General features: G+C 35.3%; 1 protein-coding gene across 1 annotated transcript in view; it reads right to left on the bottom strand.

Moving 5' to 3' along the window:
* The window catches only part of GHR (growth hormone receptor), a 285938-nt gene that overhangs the window by 3363 nt on the left and 261878 nt on the right, over positions 1-20697 (bottom strand). Inside the window, exons 6-10 of the mRNA XM_063087552.1 lie at positions 20036-20208; positions 15307-15485; positions 6596-6761; positions 4404-4494; positions 10-79 (exon numbers count right to left, since the gene is read on the bottom strand). Of these exons, the coding sequence (XP_062943622.1) occupies positions 10-79; positions 4404-4494; positions 6596-6761; positions 15307-15485; positions 20036-20208 (679 nt within the window). The remainder of the gene's footprint in view (positions 1-9; positions 80-4403; positions 4495-6595; positions 6762-15306; positions 15486-20035; positions 20209-20697) is intronic.

Raw genomic sequence — 20697 nt, 5'->3', positions numbered from 1 at the left:
GTTAATTACCTTGAGGAGATCTGGATCAATTCCTTTAATCTTTGGAACTGGAACTGGGGGCAGAATCAGCATCTTAATCCTTGAAAACAAATAAAATTTGGTTTGATGTATCTTAAAAGTTATACATTCTCTAATTTCAGAGATAATAAAGAAAAACTCTAGAAGAAAGAAAAAAAAAAAAAAAAAAAAAAACCCAAACAAAATAAGCCCTCATCTATAGTCTATTTAAATAAAATGTGGTTTTCCTATAATCTTTTTTCTTTAATGCTCTTTTAATTGACATCCAAATTTAGTATTTGAGAGTGAGAACTTTAATTCCATCTGAAGCCAATTTCCATGTTAGTTATAAGTAAGGCAATCTTAATGTACATCTCATCAGTAATTTGCAGAGAAAAGAAAAAGAGCCAAGCCACACGGATCCAAAATTATCTGCATCCTTAAAAAAGGGTGCACTGGGATAAGTTAGCACCACACAGTTCATATTGATTACAAAATTATCTAAGATAATTTCATAAACCATGGTGTTACTGCAGGGTTCATTTCAGATGGGACAGACTAAATTTGAACTATCTCTAATCAGTATGGATTTATATACACAATTCTGTGATGCACCTGAAGTTTCTGTTCCAAATATTTAAATTATTTTTTGATCCTAATTCATTTCAGTGTCTATCCTGCCTATCTTGTGCCTTGTTGAATCTCCAGCACTTAGCACAATTCCTGGCACATGGAAGAAACTCAATAAGCATTTATTGAATAAATTTGAATAAATCATTTATATATTTTGTTAATAGTGTAACTGAAGTTTATGTCTTAAACACTGTAGCTTAGAGATTATCCATTCCAACCAACTCATTTTATTGTTAAATATACTCTTAAATGTTCAGAGATGCCATTGTCGGGCAGGGATGGTAACCTGATTTTTGGATGTTCCTCTCAGTGTGAGTGGATAGTCTAGTCTATTTATTTAGAAGCACATTTTCTGAATATATCCCACCTGCCATTTTACCTAATCCAAGGAATAAGCCAAATTGCATTTTGTAAGTTGTTTTGAGTAGCCTCCACTATGCTTACTCAGTGGGGCATATATTAAAACTTATTGTTACTGATTAACAGCCAATATAGAAATAAATAATATAAATTATAAATAATTGCTATCATTTTCTGATGCTTCTGATAAACCAGACACCGTGCATTAAACTATGGGTTGGCAAATTATGGCCTGTGGGCCAAATCTGGCCCGCCACCTGTTTTTGTAGGTGAAGTTTTATTGGGATATAACCACATTCACTCATTTGTATATTGATTGTCTATGGCTGCTTTCATGCCACAGTGGCAGTTGAGTAGTGGTGACAGGCAGTAAGGCTCAAAAAAGGCTAAAAATGTACTATCTGACTCTTTATAAGACAAGTTTGTTGACCCCTGCAATAAGCATTTCTCTGAATCCTTACAACTACCAGAGAGACACAACTACATTTGTGCAAAGATTTGGAGAATTAGACAACATGTTTGAATCATGTGCTAATAGTTGGCACAGCTGGGGCTCAAACTCAGAGTACTTGACTCCAAAACCCAGGCTCTTTGCCTCTCATGCTGATGTGTATTTGGATCTGCATCTCCAAATGGACATTTCAAATTCCCCAAAATGTAAAGAGATGTGACATAACTCTAATTACAGGAAGCAAAAATTCCCCAGTGGCTAATGTTTGACTTTGTGATGTGTGCCTCTCCTTTTTGAAGAAGATAATGCATATAGGCATGTTAGCAGTTTTCTAGGATTTGTGGTGACCTTATGCCACAATGGCAGTCCCTGAAACATAAAGTGTCCAAACCAGCAGGTCATGCAAATGAATGAAGCAGGCCAGTTGCAATGTCATTAGGTAGAATGAGGAAGGTGGCAAAGTGGAGAATGTATACCCTTCCCAAATGGGACAGCTGGATTTCCATGTCAGTACATGCTGACAGGCAGGAATATCAGTCCATTTTCACTAGATCTTTCAGTTTTTAAAGATAACCCAGAAATCTGTATTTTTTTTTTATGTGAAAACTCTATTTCATTACTCCAAAATTAAAACAAAATAAAATAAAATAAACATGGATCTTCAGTTTGAATTTGGCTGTCAGTTTGCAACTTCTGTTTTTATGCTGATTCAGTTATGCCTTTCTTCAATTAGTAAGAGCTCAAAGTCTGGGTGGGTCATATCATGGGAAGGAGTAGAGTAAAGATTACCTGGCTTGAAACTATGTTTGTGACTTTGCTATCATTTTATTTAAATACAAAATACATTATAAATTTTGCTAGAGTTGACTGTTAATTATCTGGGTTAAGACAGAGTGAAGTGGCTTGGATAATGAATTGTAGACTCAAAACTTCAAAGACATGTAGGACATGAAGCCCTTTTCAACCCTAGATTTCAGGGAAAGACTGACATAAGCACTTCATTCTTTGGAGTATCAATTTAATTGTTGGAATGACACATTATTTTCTACTGCTGACAACTATTTTCTACTATTTCCTTCTTTAATAGAACATGTGAATTTAGGTAATAAGTGTTTTTATGGGCGAATGAAAGAAAAAATTTAACTCTTTTCTGCAAAAAACTAAATTTAGTAAATTTGGGAGTATAATAAAGATTTCAAATCAATGTTTCAATTTGATAATTTTGATCTAGCATTATAATTAAGAATTTCGTTATTCACAGAAAACACTCTTTTAGACAAAGGTTAAGATATTTTCTTTGAAACCTTATTTGTGGAGAGAATGATTTTTTTTTCTAAATATTGTTAGCTAATATAATTAAACAATGTAACAAATTTACTTGGCCTTCACAATGACACAAAATTGATGGCTAATGTTAAGAGTGAATTACTTTATATACATAGTGAACTTATCTACTGCAGTTATATATAAATTAGCCCACCAACTATACAGATCAATGAACTCAAATTAATCAACAGAATAATTTGGCTTTTTTGTTGTTGGCATTACTTAAATACAAAATTAATTAAAATCCTAAAAATATTTATTTAATTATTTTCCCCCAAATAATTGAAAACTGTGTTGTCCTGATTTATAATACTGTAGTTGTTTTGGTAAAGTAGAAATGTTGCTAGAAAGTTAGGTAAAATATGAAATTCTACAGGGCCAATTTTGCTTTCTCAGTGGAGTACATTATAAAATTGGACATGAAACCCTAACCAAAAATAACTCTTTCTGCATTCAGTTGGAGACATTTAGCATGCTTGACACCTTAGAACTCTAGCATTCCAAGAATTCATCTTTCTAATACATTCGTATTTTGAAGTTTACAAATGCTATAGACTACCTCAAAAAACAAAAGCTTTTTCAATACATCCACATAGATCCCATTTTGATTTTAGATGCCATTTAGCTTCAACTGGAGAACTTGTTTTCAATTCTAAGCAGAGTGACCAATCATCTCGGTTGCCTGGAACTGGGGGATTTCCTGGGGCACAGGATTTTCAGTACTAAAACCAGGAGAGTTCCAGGAAACCTCGGAGTGTTACCCCAATTCTAGAAGAAGGAGCAAGATTAACTCACAGGACTTTAAAAATACCCAAAATGTAAGAAACTGGCAATCTGTACTAATCATCTTTCCTGTATTTTGTATAAAGAAATTTACTGTAGTGGGTACTGAGTTTCTTTTAGGAAGACAAATAGAATGATAGCATGTCATGGCTCAAGGGAAATTTAAGGGCCATATAACCCATCACCTCATATTACCCACGAGAATATGGAGGCAGAGAGAGATTAAAGGACTCAAACAAGATCAAACAGCAGTGGCAGAATAATAAGAGAAGGTGGAATGGAATATCTTCAAAATTATAATTTTAATTGTGTTTGCAAAGGCAGGTGAAACACAAAATCAAAAATATCCAAATAATTTAAATGAAACAAAAATTTAATTAAAATCACAATCATATGAAGTCTATAAAGGTTTTACTAGATTGAATTATCTAGGTAGCTTTAGTTTGCCACTTAAATTTGCCTGTACATAAAGTCTGCATCAGACTTAGTTATGGGCTCAGTGATACCTTGGGGTACTGGAATGAATGGGTCAACTTGTTAAGAACTTGAAAGGAACAGGTGGCTCTTAGATGGAAGTTGCATATCACAACGTGTGCATAGACACTAGCCTAAGTCTGTTAATGTCCTACACAACTTCCCAATTAGAATCTAAACCTGTATGTTCTCTATGATGAACACAACAGATTGAGTTTTATATAGATGTTATATGTGTAACTGGAGATGAAGGTTTACGGGGTTAATGAAAATTTCTACTCATAATTTGCAAAAGAAAATATCAAGTGACAAATGGAAACACACATGGAAATTGAAACAACCAGAAAAAACATATCAAAGAAAACTATTTCACACCTACCTCTGCTGTTTAGAAAATATGAATACAAATAGCATCACTGTGAGCCCAAATATTCCAAAGATGATAATTAAGAACCATGGAAACTGGGAATCTGAAACACATAAGAATATTTCACTCACAGAACTGAGAACAGTTGAAGCAAAGTTTACATTTCACTTCCCATTTTCACATAAAAATATTTCCTAATTTGTATTCATGTAGTCAAGACAGTGATTTCTCTTGATAGCCACTGAAACAGATTGCAATGCCTTAGGAATATTTTCTGTTCTAAGAACAACTCTGTCCACTTTGCAAATCTTTTCACATAGAAAAACATTTCAAAATAATTGGCACACAGTTAAAACATATCTTTTTAAAAAAATTAAACAAACTGCCTTAATCATCTTATGTGTCCAGGGAATATCATCAAAGTTTTCAGTTCTAGGAAAAAGGTTTGGCACACCACCCTAATAATACCCGCTTGGTTCCTTTTTTGTTGTTTAAATGTGGTGATATTTTTTAGCGTCCACATTGAGAATGTATCAAAAAAATGAGGAGAGTTTTTATTCATAAATCATGAAAGAAACTTCTTAGACATGCAGGACATATATTTCACAGCTTTAAATATACACAAACATAAATATATAATATAAAATACAAAAATGTAAATAAACAAATAAATTTTTTGACAGAAAGATCACTACTGAGGCTCCCATCTTCAGATTTTATTATACAGTAGTTTGTAGCAGACTTAGGAAAATTTGTTTATAAAACTTCCATTTCACTCCTTAAGAATGTAAGTGCCTTGCAGCTACCTTGCAGTTGGTTCTCAGTGTTCTTACCAAAGTGGCAGAGACTAACCATGTTTTAATAAATGGTTGAATTTACCTCATTACTTTATTAAAAATAGGCTTTTATGCAGTAATATTCTTTCTTCATTTTATAAGTTATTCAATTCCCCCAGGGAGACATTATGGGTATTTTAAAGAATTAGTGGGGGAAAGAATGACATTTTGTATCTTGTGGTATCTATAATTTCACATCAATGACATATTCAGGAACATAAGATAAAGCTAGAGCTTCTTCTTTTTGTTTGTTTTAACATGGAAGGAGAAGCTAGTTTAAAAAAAAAATCCATGCTAAGCAAATGACATGCCACCACACTAAGCTTAAAGGGCATGTGGCAATTGTACTTTTTAAACTAGAATTGCATTATATCAATATTGTTTTAAAACAAGAAGCCAGTTAAGTACAATTTAGAAAAAATAGTCCGAAAGAGTTTTTTATTTCAGTGATATTTATCATATGAGATTCTACCTGTACAGTAGATGCAGAAATATAATTTCTCTGTAGCTTGTGGTTCATTAACAAACCACAGCTCCTCACATGGCCCTGTAAACCTTCTGTGTTCACTGGAGATGGGCTATAGCAAATTCCCATTTGAGAGTGATAATATTATACACTTACTACTCATCATTATTATTGTTATTATTTACTTTTTATTTATTTATTTGGTTAGTACCCATTATTAATCAGCTTTCTTTATATCTGCATCTAAAAGTTTTAATTCTTTTACTGTGAATTCACAGGTCTCATTTTTAAAAACTTTAATCATTTTTGTGGTTCTTCCATATAAGGTCTTCAGATGTTCACATCTCTTTTGAGCATGACTAGCACACTACTTATTAGGCCTTCCTCTAGGTAAAAGCCACACCTCTACTTTCTAAACCAATGAGCACCTGCCATTCACTACCTATGCTACTGACTCAATATTAGGTTTTCTCTCAGATGCCACTTGTACTTCCACCCATACAGACACAGACTTTCTTTTCTAGGCACTAGGAAAACATTTTGTTTTTCTGACTATAAGTTCAAAACAAACTCATTGTAGAAAATTTAGAAATACATAAACATATAAAGAAAAGAATCATCTGAAATTCCACTATCCAGAGATAACCACCATATTCCCCTCTCTAAATTTTCACCTACACCAGGACTTTTCTTGAATTAAATAATTTGGAAACTAGATCCTCCTGCTTTTGCAATGGATAATACCCGTCATAGATAATGAGCTCAGGTCTCTTACCCTTATATTTGATGTTAATATATTTTGATGTAGACAACATGCTAGCAGTGTAGGGGATGTATCAACTTTTATATCACAAAAGCCTTGTTAGCTGCCATTTTAATCTTTTACTTTATTTTATTTTTACCTTCTTCACATGCAAATGGGATCATTTGAGGAAGTGTTACATAGAGCACCTCACTGAACTCGCCATATTTTTCAGAGTTTCGTTGTCTGGATCTCAAACGCACTTCATATTCTTTATCCAGTTTCAATGAGTACACTGGAACTGACGTTGACAATAAAGGGGCCATCTTTCAAGACAAAATATAAAAGATTATTGGCTGGAGAGTCAACAACTCAACACAGTAAACTCTACAGATATTCCCCCACTTGTTTTCAGAATGAATTTCTATGAAGTGCGTAACATTTTAAAAGACACTGTGTGAATTTGCCATTTAAAGGAAGATTGAGGCAAATAATTATGTAAAGGATTATTTTGTCAAATGCATCACAGCCCTTAAATTTATTTTAGTATAAACCAAAAGATGTGATAGACTTACTTAAAACAATGCAGCTATGTCTTTGCATTAGGCTGTTAAATATTCTACTAAGATTAAAGCATAATAGAATTATTATGAAGGCAGAACTATGAAGAAGACTACAGATATTTTGCCTACATATCCAGGATATTACTGTTTTGTAAGGAGAAAGATGTAAGAAAAGAAAAAAAAAAAAAAAACCCAAACATATTTCCATACCAAAACAAATTATAGCCATAAGCAAGTTACATATCTGTGTTCTTTGGAAATTCTGGGTAGTCATTCACATAATAATAGAAGTGGAAATGGTCCTAGAAAAATAATAGTTGTCTTTATTGAACTTTCAAATAATTTTATTGGAAGAAATGATATATCTAATCTGCTTGTTCTAAAAGGCTTAAATCTGTCTTAAGATAGTTCACTATTCAAAATCTGCAAAGAAAAGTCACTGGAGTTCTTTGATGATGATCAGGGTCCCACAACCCTTAAGCTCAGGATATTCCTTTACCTCCCCAGGGAAGGGTAGAGTAAGCCTATCAGACTTTTAAGACACATTGCTATCAAAGACCCAACTAGCGATGATGTTTTCCTCCTAGTCGAATACTTACAAGCAGGTATTCAATTTGCTTTTCATGTATTTTTGGGTAGAACAACTTGTTCCTGTTTATAAAAAACTTGGAACACTCACTTTTTCAACAGCATAGAGTTTCATATAAATAAAATTCTCATAATTTTTTTTAACTCAAAAGCTGATCCTCCACCTTCCAAAACAAATTTATCATTCACCTTCGTTAGTTTCTACTCACAGAGTGTATATATCATGTTTCTTCCCATGTGTATACGACACTGTGTGTGTGTTTTAAAATAAGCTCTGAATATATGGGATATTTGCATGCCTAAAATGCTTTCTTTAAGCAGGATTCTGATCATTAATCTTACTCTATTATTTTTCTTGAAATATTTAAAAAAGCCTATTTTTCCATTCTTGAAGCCCCAAGTTCTCTCTTATGGTTACCAATGCTATTTCTTTGTAGATTTTGCTGATAAAAGAACACAAAAGGAGCAATCAATGATTCCACCAGTGGCTCTCCTTTTATCTTCCCTCAAACCTACACAACAGACATACCAAACTCAAATTTTCTCTCCTACCGTATTTAACCCTCCCACCTGCCTGTGTGGCACACCTATTTCCCATCCAATCCTCAGTGTGAGTATTGAGTATAGCCAATATTCTAAGTGTTTGCTGGCACTTTTCCCACTCCACCCTGCCAGATAATACACTTCTTCTATTATTATATTTCACTGCTCAAATTTAACTACACACATCCTTCTATATTACACTGCAAATTCCCTGAGAAAACTCATTATCTCTAATTTTCAAAGCCCAGCACAGTACCAGGTATACAGTGGGTGCTCAAGACATAGCCCAGACATTGCTAATAATTACATGCCATTTTTAAGTCTTTAAAAAACCAAAAGCTCCTGGTTTTGTAGGTAAATAGTTGTAAGCAACTACGAAGTCTTTAGCATCAAAAAATGAGTATTTTTTCTGACCATGAAGGTATGAAACTAGAAGTGTGTAACAGGAGGAATTTCAGAAAATTCTCAAATACACAGAAATAAAACAACATGCTCCTGAACAACAAATGGGTCAAAGAAATTATTAAAAGGGAAATAAAAACATCTTGAGACAAATGGAAATGGAAACACAACATCTTAAAACTAAAAATGCAGTTCCAAGAGGTAAGTTTACAGCAACAAATACCTACATCAAAAAAGAGAAAACATCCCAAATAAATACCTAATGTTATACCTCAAGGAACTAGAAAAAGAAAAACAAGCTAAGCCCTATCTTAGTAGAAGGAAGGAAATAATTAAGATCAGAGAAGAAATAAATGAAATTAAGAATAAAGTAACAATGGAAAACATCAACGAAATTCAGCAATTTTTTTAAAAGATAAAAATATCAACAAACTTTTAGCTAGGTTAATGAAGAAAAATAAGAGAAAGCTCAAATAAATAAAATTAGAAATGAATAAGGAGACATTACAACTGATACCACAGAAATACAAAGGATCATAAGAGACTTCTATGAACAATTATATGCCAACAAATTGGATAAGCTAGAAGAAATGGATAAATTCCAAGACATACAGAACCTTCCAAGAGTGAATCATGAAGAAACAGAAAATCTGAACAGACCAATAGTGAGTAAGAAAATTTAATTGGTAATAAAAAGTCCCCAACAAAGAAAAGCCAAGGACTTGATAGCTTCACTACTAAATTCCACCAAATATTTAAAGAAGAATTAACATCAGTCCTTCACAAACTCTTCCAAAAACTTGAAGAAGGGATACTTCCATACTTATTTTATGAGGCCAGTAGTACCTTGATACTAAACAAGACAAATACACTACAAGAAAAGAAAATTGCAGGCCAATATCCCTGCTGAACATAGAAGGAAAAATCCTCAACAACATACTTGCAAATTGAATTCAATAGCACATTAAAAGGACCATTCACACGATTAATGGTATTTATCCCAGGGATGCAAGGATAGTTCAACATACACAAATCTATAAATGTGATACACCACATTAACAGAATGAAGGACAAAATCATATGATCATCTCAATAGATGTATAAAAAGAATTTGACAAAATTCAACATCCTTTTATGATAAAAACTCTTTAACTTAGTTATAGAAGGAATGTACCTGAACACAATAAAGGCCATATATGACAAACCCACAGCTAATATCATATTCAACAGTAAAAAGTTGAAAGCTTTTTCTCTAAGATGAGGAACAAGACAAAGGTGTCTGATCTTGCCACTTCTACTCAACATAATACTGAAAGTCCTAGCCAGAGCAATTAGGTAAAAGAAAGAAATAAAATAAATAAAAATAAAATCCACACTGGAAAGAAAAGTTAAATTGTCCCTATTTGTAGCTGACATGACCTCATATATAGAAAGCCCTAGAGACTCCACCAAAAAACTGTTAGAACTAATAGACAAATTCAGTAGATTTCCAGGATGTAAAATAAACAAAAATTAGTAGCATTTCTATACACTAATAACAAACTATCCCAAGAAGAAATTTTTAAAAATTCCATTTGTGATAGCTACAAGAAAATTAAAAAATAAAATACTTAGGAATAAATTTAACCAAGGAAAAATCTGTATACTGAAAACTATAACATATTGTTGAGAGAAATTGAAAAGGACACAAATAAATGGATAGATATCTTGTGTTCACAAAATTGAAGAATTAATATTGTTAAAATGTTCACACTACCCAGAGCAATCTACAGATTCAATGCAATCCCTATTAAAATTCCAATGATATTTTTCACAGAAATAGAAAAACAATCATAAAATTCATATAGAAACACAAAAGACCCTGAATAGCCAAAGCAATATTGAGCAAAAAGAACAGGTAGTATGGAAGCATCACATTACCTGACTTCAAAATATACTACAAAGGTATAGTAATGAAAACAGTATGGTACCAGCATAAAAACAGACATATGGATCAAGGCAACAGAATAAAGAGCCTAATAATAAATCCAGTCATTTACAGTCAATTGATTTTTGACGAAGATGCCAAGGACACAAAAGGGGAAAGGATAGTCTCTTTAAGAAATGGTGTTGAGAAAACTGGGTATCCATATGCAGGAAAATGAAATTAGACCCTTATCTCATACCATATACATAAACTAACTCAAACTGGATTAAGGACTTAAATGCAAGCTCTGAAATGGTAAGACTACTAGAAATAATGATATGGGAAAAAGCTGTTGACATTGGTCTAAGCAGTGATTTTTTTGACTATGACCCTAAAAGCACAGACAACAAAAGGGAAAATAGGTAAATGGGATTATATCTTACAAAAGCTTCTGCACAGCAAAGGAAACATTTAACATAGTGAAGAGACAGCCTATGGAATGGGAGAAAATATCTGCAAACAATACATCTGTTAAAGGTTAATATCCAAAATATATAAGGAGCTCAAACAACTCAATAGCAAGAAAACAAATAACTATATGGTGAGAGGTATGGGTCTAGTTTCATTCTCATGCATGTGGATATCCAGTTATCCCAGCACCATTTGCTGGAGAGGCAGTCTCTTCCCCAGTTTATAGGCTTGGTGCCTTTGTCAAAGATCAGATGGCTGTAGCTGTGTGGGTTGATTTCTGGATTCTCTATTCTATTCCATTGATCAGTGTGTCTGTTTTTATGCCAGTACCATACTGTTCTGGTTATTATAGCTTTGTAGTATAGTTTAAAGTCAGTTACTGTTATGCCTCCAGCTCTTTTTTTTTTTTTTTTTTTTTTGCTCAGAATTGCTTTGGCTATGCATGGTATTTTGTTATTCCATATAAATGACTGGACAGTTTTTTTCCATTTCTGAGAAAAATGTCATTGGAATTTTGATGGGGATTGCATCAAATTTGTATATTGCTTTGGGAAATATGGACATTTTTACAATGGTGTTTCTTCCAATCCAAGAGCATAGGATATCTTTCCATCTTCTTGTGTCCTCTTTAATTTCTCTCAGCAGTGGTTTGTAGTTCTCATCGTAGAGATTTTTCACATCCTTGGTTAACTCTATTCCTAAGTATTTTATTTTTTTGGTGGCTATTGTAAATGGGTTAGCTTTCTTGATTTCTCTTTCTGCATGTTCACTATTGGAGAATAGAAATGCTACTGATTTTTGTATGTTGATTTTGTATCCTGCTACTGTGCTGAAATCATTTATCACCTCCAAGAGTTTTTTTTTTGCAGAGTCTTTAGGCTGTTTGATATACAGGATCATGTCATCTACAAACAGGGATACTTTGACTTCATCTTTTCCAATCTGGATGCCCTTTATTTCCTTCTCTTCTCTGATTGCTCTGGCTGGGAATAAACCCAGAGGAATATAAATCATCAAGTCGAAGGTACACCTGTTCTCCAATGTTCATTGCAGCACAATTTACAATAGCTAAGAGTTGTAACCAGCCCAACTGTCCATCATCAGATGAGTGGATACAGAAAATGTGGTATATCTGCACAATGGAATACTACTCTGCTATAGAAAAGAATGAAATACTGCCATTTGCAATGACATGGATGGACCTAGAGAGTATTATATTAAATGAAATGAGTCAGGCACAGACAGAGAAATATCATATGTTCTCACTTATTTGTGGGAGCTAAAAATAAATAAATAAATACACAAATAAACTGGGGGAGGGGAGGGAAGAAGACACAACAATTACCATTCCTTGAAGTTGATAGGACAAGTGAACAGATATGAGGTTGTTGGGAGGGATGGGGTAGAGGAAGGAGGGAGGAAGGTGTCAGTAATGGGCCACAATAATCAACCACATTGTATATTGACAAAATAAAATAAAATGTAAAAAGAAAAGGAAACAAATAACTAAAAAATGGGCAAAGAACCTGGATACACATTTCTCAAAAGGAAACATACAAATGGCCAACAGGTTTATAAAAAGAAATGCTCAACATCAGTAATCATCAGAGAAATGCAAATCAAAACCATAATGAGATATCACTTTACAACTGTTAAAATGACTATTATGAAAAACATGAGAGTTAAGTGTTGGTGAGGATGTAGAGAAAAGGTGGGAATGTAAACTAGTAAAGTCGTTATGGAAAAAAATATAGAGGTTCCTCAAAAAATTACAAATAGAACAACCATATGATCTACCAATTCCCTTACCAGGTATATATCAAAGGGAAATGAAATCAGTTAAAGAGATATCTGCATGCCCATGGTCATTTCAGCATTATTCACAGTAGCCAAGATATGGATCAACGCAAGTATCCATCAATAAGTGAATGGATAAAGAAAATGTAGTATATATACACAAATTAATACTATCAGCCTCAACAAAAGAAGGAATCCTGTCATTTGTGACAACGTGGATGAACCTGGAGGACATTGGGTTAAGTGAAGTAAGCCAGGCACATAAAGACAAATACCACACAATCTTACTTACATGTGGAATCTACAAAAGTCGAATCCATAAAAGTAGAGGGTAGAATGGTGGTTATCAGGGGATGGGGAGGTGGAGGGGTTGTGAAGATATTGGTGAAAGGATACAAAATTTCAGTTAGATAATGGGAATAAGTTTAAGAGATCTATTGCACAACACATGGTGACTATGATTAATAACTATGTATTGTATTTTGAAAATTGTTAAAAGAGTATATTTTAGGTGTTCTCAACACAAAAATGATGTGTTAGGTAATGCATATATTAATTAGCTCAATTGAGCCATTACACAATGTACATACATTTCAAAATATCATGTTGAACACAAATATACACAATTTTTATTGGTCAATTAAAAAAATTTAACATTCCACGCAGTACTTTGAATGGATCATTTCCCCATGCACAATTTTGGTTACATTACGTATTGGTCATTTTGAAAATATTAGTTCACTGAATTATGCAGATTTTCTAAATATTCACACATTTTATTATATAATATTTAAAAAATCACTTTAGCTAATATCACCATGAATCCCATTAGAAAAGTACTCAAATATTGGAAAGCTATCAAGCTCATGGTTGCAGACATACATCTTCCAAAATTCTAATTATTCCTTGAAAGCTCAAATTTTTTCATTAGCAACAAATGCTGTCAGTTGTTTTTCTTGAAGTGAAAAGCTCCCTACATTCTTTTTGAGAAATGCTTGCCAACTCAAACATGAATAACCATTAATAAGTTTATCAGTCATTCTTTCAAGTAAAAATGATGTTCCATGTAAAAAAAGCAGCTAGTTCAGCTGGGAACTCAGTCACTTAGGTGCTAAGGCAACCTTGGTATGCAGCAGAGATTCCTGATGTGTACTTCCCACCTGTCACACAGAATATTAAAAAGCTATGCACTTGAAGGTCAAGATTAGCAATTTTTACAGCTTCATCAAGCACATTCTTATGTGAAAGTGTATTTTCCCCCTTCTTCACTGTGAGCATATGGTGGTGGAGAATACAGTGATTATCAGTAAAGTTTAGTACTACTGCCTTGATTCATGGTAAGGCACCAGCAGTTTTCCCACTATTGCTTTTGTACTATCAGTGTAAAAGTCAACAGAGTGAAAAAAGGAAATAACATTTTAGTGTATTATGAAAATAGCATTGACCTTGTAGATTTCCTGAAAGGATCTCAGGGACCCTCAGGGGTCCATGGTTCACACTTTGAGAACTACTAAGTACCCCAGGTACTTAGCACATTGCTTTGTGCACAGGAGTTATTTCAGTACTTGGTTTCTGAATAAATATTAAATTATAGATTGGATTTAGAAAGTTTTGTTTGACTTAGCATCCAACCAGGCTTTTTGCATGAAGTTATAGAACAGACATCTAAATTAAAATGATTCGGAAAACAGAACCTCAAAGCCCAGCACTGTAACTATTCAAAGCTGCTCCAAACTTAACTCTCCCCTAACAACAAAACTGACTTCTTTTTCAGTGGTTTACTGAATGGAGAGGGCTGGGTGTCTCAAAATTTGGGGAGTGAGCTGTGCCGGGCTGCTGGGCATGACCTGGTGACTCGCCAGAAACTGCTTGGCTTGGCTAGGCTTGTGGCTGTGGTTAGACTGATTTAGAATTAGTTATATTGGGAGCAGCACGATAACCCTGTTTTTCTTCTTGTTGTGTGCCATGTGGAATTTATCTAAGTTCTGAGTTCCCATCAAATTGGCAAGGAAGTGAGGGGTTCAGGGGTCAACCAGCACCCATGCTCTCTACTTGGCTATGCAAGAAACTCTTGGGTTCTCCTCTGAGGTATGTAAAAAAACATCCTTTTGAAACCTCTAAGGGACAAATTCCCTCCCTCTGTCTCTCTTCTGAAGATATTTGAGAACAGATTTTAATGGGGGGTCTTGTGAGTAGCAGCACATAAAATCATGGGAGAATATTTGCACATAGCCCACTGTTAACCTTGATCATAACCCTTCCCATGTTTAGTCACATTCCCCAAAACAGCTAAGTAGCTAAGTGGCTAGTCTATGATTTTGCTCTAAAGTTAAACTAGACACCAATGATGACAGGAGAAATAGTTTTCCTCTCCTTTCATAGGCTTCCATATATACAAGCTCCACATAAGCATATTGCTGTCTTACAGAATTCCAAAACACCATTTTACTGATTAGATCAGTTTTCCTCAAATAAGAGATTATGGAGCATATAGCACGGGCATGAGGTGTTAGGTCAAAAGGAAGCCTAATTATAAATGAGAGAGAGGTTGTTGAAATAGAAAGAAGAAAAGTCAAAGTGTAAGATGTAGTGGTATCTTACCATTTTCCATTGAGTTTCATTTACTTCTTTGTACTGAAGTTCATACTCCAGAACTATCCATCCCTTCTGAACATCTGCATTGGGTGGTGGTTCCCATCTCACTTGGATATCTGCATAAATCCCGGTTAAACTGATGTTCAGTAAAGTCCAGTTGAGGCCAGTGGGTGGATCTGGTTGCACTGTGCGATTCAACCGAGAATTAGTACACAAAGAGACCCAGCTTGATAATAATGGAGTACTTTTTTTTGAAGAGACTAAATTACTTTATATATTTTGGTCGTTCATACTCTTAATTCTTCCAATATTCCTGTTGTTATAACCAATTTTATAAGTACCATTTTTTACTTAAGAATGGTCTGTTTTTAACTTTAAATAAAGCCTTGTAAAAATTCATTTTTGAGTCTCAAATCTGATGTATAAGATCTATAACTTTTTTTTGAAGATCTGCCATGTTTTGCTTTTTTTTTTTTTTTTTTTTTTAGCTCTGATAGTGTTAATACTTTGGTATTTTGGCAAAGGAATTCATTTTAAGTCAAAACTGAAGGAACAGTCAGAAAGACCTACAGTATTTAAACAAAGGGCTGATTTGGAGGTAGGGGTAGAGGAATCTGTTTTTTTTCTAAGCTTTGAATTGGGGACAGGGATCTTGTCTTCCTCATTTCTGCACTACTACCAGCATAATCCTTTTGAACACTCTGCAAATGCTCCTTAGTTTTGTTGTTTTCCTAGCCGCATGTGCTCATTTCTTCAGACAAAAAGGAAGACATTACACTGCTCTCTCAAGTGGTGACAATCCAGTATTTTCTGTCTTTTACTAACCCGCCATGTGAACAACTTAAAATAGTGTTTTTGATCAGTTTCTACTGATATACTCTACATTCTCAGGTAAATCTGTTGTGTTCTGCTTATTAGGACTGCAAAGATCACAATTTCCCAAAGGTTGATGAAGACAAATATGGATTCCCAAACTAGGAACTACATCTAAATTATATTCTAGATAGTCCCAAGTAAATTATTTTTAGTTAGGTCTTATTTACTGAGGGTTTTGAAAATCACTTGCAGATACAGAGTAAAATTTACTTTCTTTTTGCTATATGTAGAAGGCCAGCTAGAGTGTTGAAAAGTCTGGATTCCTGGTGTCGATCAGAGATAAGCCTACGAGACATATGCTGTGAGGAGCTCTTACTGGCTGTCAAATCTTGTGGCTAACAGGGAAGTTCTTGTATCGACCTGGCATAGAAACAGACCTTATGATGGAGGAACATGCTGCTGGCCACTGTGGAGAAGACATCGCTTTTTTAAAAGCAGGGAGAATTCAAATTAGACTAGTCATGACTACATTTTGGAAATTAAATTGGGAGGATGTCCAAACTACATCTGCACACATAATTGCAGTAATACCTCACCCTTTTGGATTTGTTGGGGATTGAAGAATCCTAATAACTGAAACTTAACCCTTTAAATAACCAAACTATAAAAATATTTTTTGATGGATAATTTTCTAAAACTTATGATGTATCTTAAAATTTCCTATTTCATTTTCAATAGAGGATGTGGGACAGGGTCCTTTTGGAGAAGGCTTAGTACCACTGTTATGAACATATAACAACCTTTCCCTTACCCCTACACAGACATTCACATACCATACTTGACAACTCCTCAGAGATACTTAAAAAGTACCTGAGGCTTAACATATCCAAAAACAAGCCCCTGGTCTTCCTCTCCAGAGCCTGATCCTCTTTCATCTTCCCTATCTCTGTTAATGGTGACTTGATCCCTCTGGTTGCTCAGGATAAAATTGGTGAACTCTTCCTTGACTCATCTTTTTCTCACCACCCCACATTCTGTCAGCTGCATTTTCAAGATATATCCAGAATCCAACCACTTCTGACAGCCTGCACCTCTGTAACCTGGTTCTAACCATTCTAACCATTACCAATATTCACCCATACGGCTGCATTAGCCTCCTCAATGTTCTCCTCATTTGGCCTTTCGGCCTTTGTCTCCCTTCAGTCTATTCTTCATACAATCCTCAATAGAGTTGACATAGTGATTATCTTAACACTTATGTGAGATCATATCATTCATTAAAAACTCTCCAAAGTCTTCCTATTCCACTGCAAGTTGAAGCTAATGTTGGCCACTGTGGAGAAGACACCACTTTTTTAAAAATAGGGAGAGTGGAAATTAGACTAATTACACTAAGCCATTACAGCAGCTTGACAGGTACTGTAGATTTGATTCTCTCATCTCTTGGACCTCATCTCCTACCACCCTCCTCCTGGCTCACTCTGCACCAGCTCCACTTGCTGTCCCCTGAGTGAGAAAAGACAGGCCCCCACTTCAGGATCTTTAACCTTGCTGTGCTCTCTTGCTGAAATGCCCTTTTCCCTTTTACATGGATCATTGTCTCATTTCCTTCTTTACTCAAATGTCACTGCCTCAGGGGAGCCAACCCTGATAATCTTACTTAAAGTTGCAACCTCTTTAACACTCCTATTCTCCTACCCCAGGTCTCTCCATAACATAGTCTTTTTCCGACTGCACTGGAATTAAATCCCTGAGAGCAGACATTTTCTGCTGTATCATGTAGAACACTGCCTGGACCAAGGAAAGGACCCAATATACATTTTCTGAATAAACTGAGTGAAAGACAAATTTAATATATTACTTTAAATCCAGAGTCTCGTCCTGCGAGGTAGTAGAATACATACATAACACATGAGGAAACTGAAGCTTGTAGTCATTGACATCCTTATTAAGATGTACTAGAGTTACCTCAGTCCTTTGTTCTCTCTCACGCTCAGCTTGCCTCCACCCCCTGCTACTGTAATTTGTCATCATCTTTTTCCTTGATTATCACAAAGTCTTCAAACCTCTCTATCTAGTCTGTCCTACTCCAATCTACCTTCCACATACCCCAAAATTAATTTCTCTGAGACAACGATAGACTCGAGGTTAAGTGCAAGGACTCTGGAGCTATGCTGCCAAGGTTGAAATCCCAGCTCTACTTATTAGCTGTTTGACCTTGACCTAGTCATTTAATTGCTTTGAGCCTCAGTTTCATCATCTGTAAAATGGAGATTATAATAGAACCTATCTTACATGATTATTACACCTGACAGATGGTAAGTCCTTTGTGAGTGTTAGCTGTTACTGTCCTTAGGTTATTTCCCTGCAAAAACATCTGCAAACGTACCTCTTGACAGTAAGATAAAGCCCAATTCTTTTGTATATGTGCTGCCGAAGCGAGCACAAAGCCCAATTCTTTTGTACGGCACACAAGAGCACTGAGGATTTCTCCAGAGTCCTTGACAATTCTGTGCTGTTTGTCACTTTGGGAACTTAGTAGTTGCTAGAAGGCACAGTCAATTGTGATACCCGGCAACTCCCATTCATGCTTTAAGAGGTAAGTCAACTGTTACCATCTCTGTGCAGCCCTTCCTTGTCCCTCAGGCCCAGTCAAGCATTCATGCCTTTGGCCACCACCTCAGTTGCTATGTACTCCACACATCTCAAGCCCAGCACCTACTACACTGTCCTGCAATTATTTGTGAACATGCCTGAGTGCCCTACTTGTCTGTATCTAACTCATCTTGTAGGCTACCACACCCAGCACACGTGGCAGGCACTCAGTGCAAATCAGCCAGGTAGATGAGAAGGAAAGGCTATTGGCAGGCACAGGTTTAGAACACAGGGCTTAACCCAGTATTCTCACTGCTACCCCATTCTACTACCCCATAGAGTTTCAGCTAAAGCAGCTACACCCACTGATGTTAGGACATATACTAGTCTCTTCAAACTATGCAATTGGGTTATCTTTTCTGCTTGTCACAGTTTTCTCAATCTTCTCCCTCAGAGCCAGGCAAGCAGATTTTACTTGTTTCTGTCTGTAGCTTCTAGCCACATTCTCCTTTCTCTTCCAGTCTGCTGATGCCTAGGAAACCACATATAAGAACGGCACATCTGGGAGAAATGACAAGGAATTCCTATAAGCAACAATTGAGATATGGTGGGTAGATTTTGAGGCACCAAGGTCAGCTACCAAATGTCCTTCTTCGATTCTATTTTGCTGTTTATAGTATTATAATATACACATGAACATTCCAATTACAGTTGTTTGTTTTGCTTTGTTTTGTTTCCCCCTTGTGTTCACGTGATGAACAAAGGGTCATCTGTTTGAATCTTTCACTTAGTTCACTCAGCTGATTATCTCCACTGTTTATTTTGAGATCTTATAAACATGTCTTTAAACAGACTGTGGCTGTTTTATAAATGTAAAATTCCAGAATTATTATGCTTTGTGATAAAGAAAATCTAGGCTTTGATTATAGCAATGATAGAGATCAAAGGCCAACATATTTCAGTAGATCTGAATATAATCATCATATTGAACAACTAGGAAAGAAGGAATCTTAAGATTACATTGAGTTGCACAAAAGAATGCAATCCAGGCTTAAAGATCTCCTAAAGGAAAGGACTCCACAAGGCTTCCATTCTTTTCTTCACAACATTTACTGCCAGGCTGTTTTATGTTAAGAGTCAACTTAAGTTCCCCTTGCCTTCTTTCTCTCGTTCACCAGCTGATCCCATCTCTTGTAAAACAGACATCCATGTACCTATAGAGAACTTTTACAAAGTCTTCCTACTTGACTATACTTGGACTTGCAGGCTTCCCCACTTATTTAGTCTAAAGCTATGTTAGTTAAAACACAAAGCTAAGATTTACCTATTTCCTCAACAGAGAAACACTTTTGATCCACCATACCACCATTTTCAGTTAGCTTGATACAGTAGGGTGTCCAAATGGAGGTATACGATGAATTAAAGTAACAGCTGTTTTCTCCGGCAGAGATGTAATCTGGGCATTCTTTCCATTCTTGAGTCCATTCTTGAGTACTCCTGAAATGGAGGGTAAAAAAAGGATTAATCATCCCAACAGTCATGCCATATATAACTTACTGTCAACCACCTTAAGTGAGGCGGTTGACAGTCAGATTCAATAAATTGGAACACAAATGTTTTGTGAAGAAGCATTTTAGCAACACCATTTACAAGAAGTATCACATCTGTGGACAATATCATTAGTGTCTGAAGACTGCCAGGGGGCCATGTGCTATTTTTGCATCTGTTTATTGACTGCATATGCTATGCCAGCCAGCTATCAAGTAAAGCAATTCCTATGGTAGGTTCTTCATTATCCTCATTCTACAGATAAAGTTTTAAAGCTCGGGGGGTTTAAAAATGTTCCCTTATTGAAACAGCACAGTCAACCCCCAAACTATAGAGATTCCCAGAAAATAGTGAATCTTTGGCCCTAGGAGTTTCTCCAACTCACGGTGGAAGAAACTGAGGAGGCGTGCTGTTGGTGAGCTCCAGTCTCAGTGACAC

Source organism: Cynocephalus volans, chromosome 2, assembly GCF_027409185.1.
Source record: "Cynocephalus volans isolate mCynVol1 chromosome 2, mCynVol1.pri, whole genome shotgun sequence".
Classification (NCBI taxonomy): Eukaryota; Metazoa; Chordata; class Mammalia; order Dermoptera; family Cynocephalidae; genus Cynocephalus; species Cynocephalus volans.
This window is presented reverse-complemented; position numbering and strand designations above follow the sequence as displayed.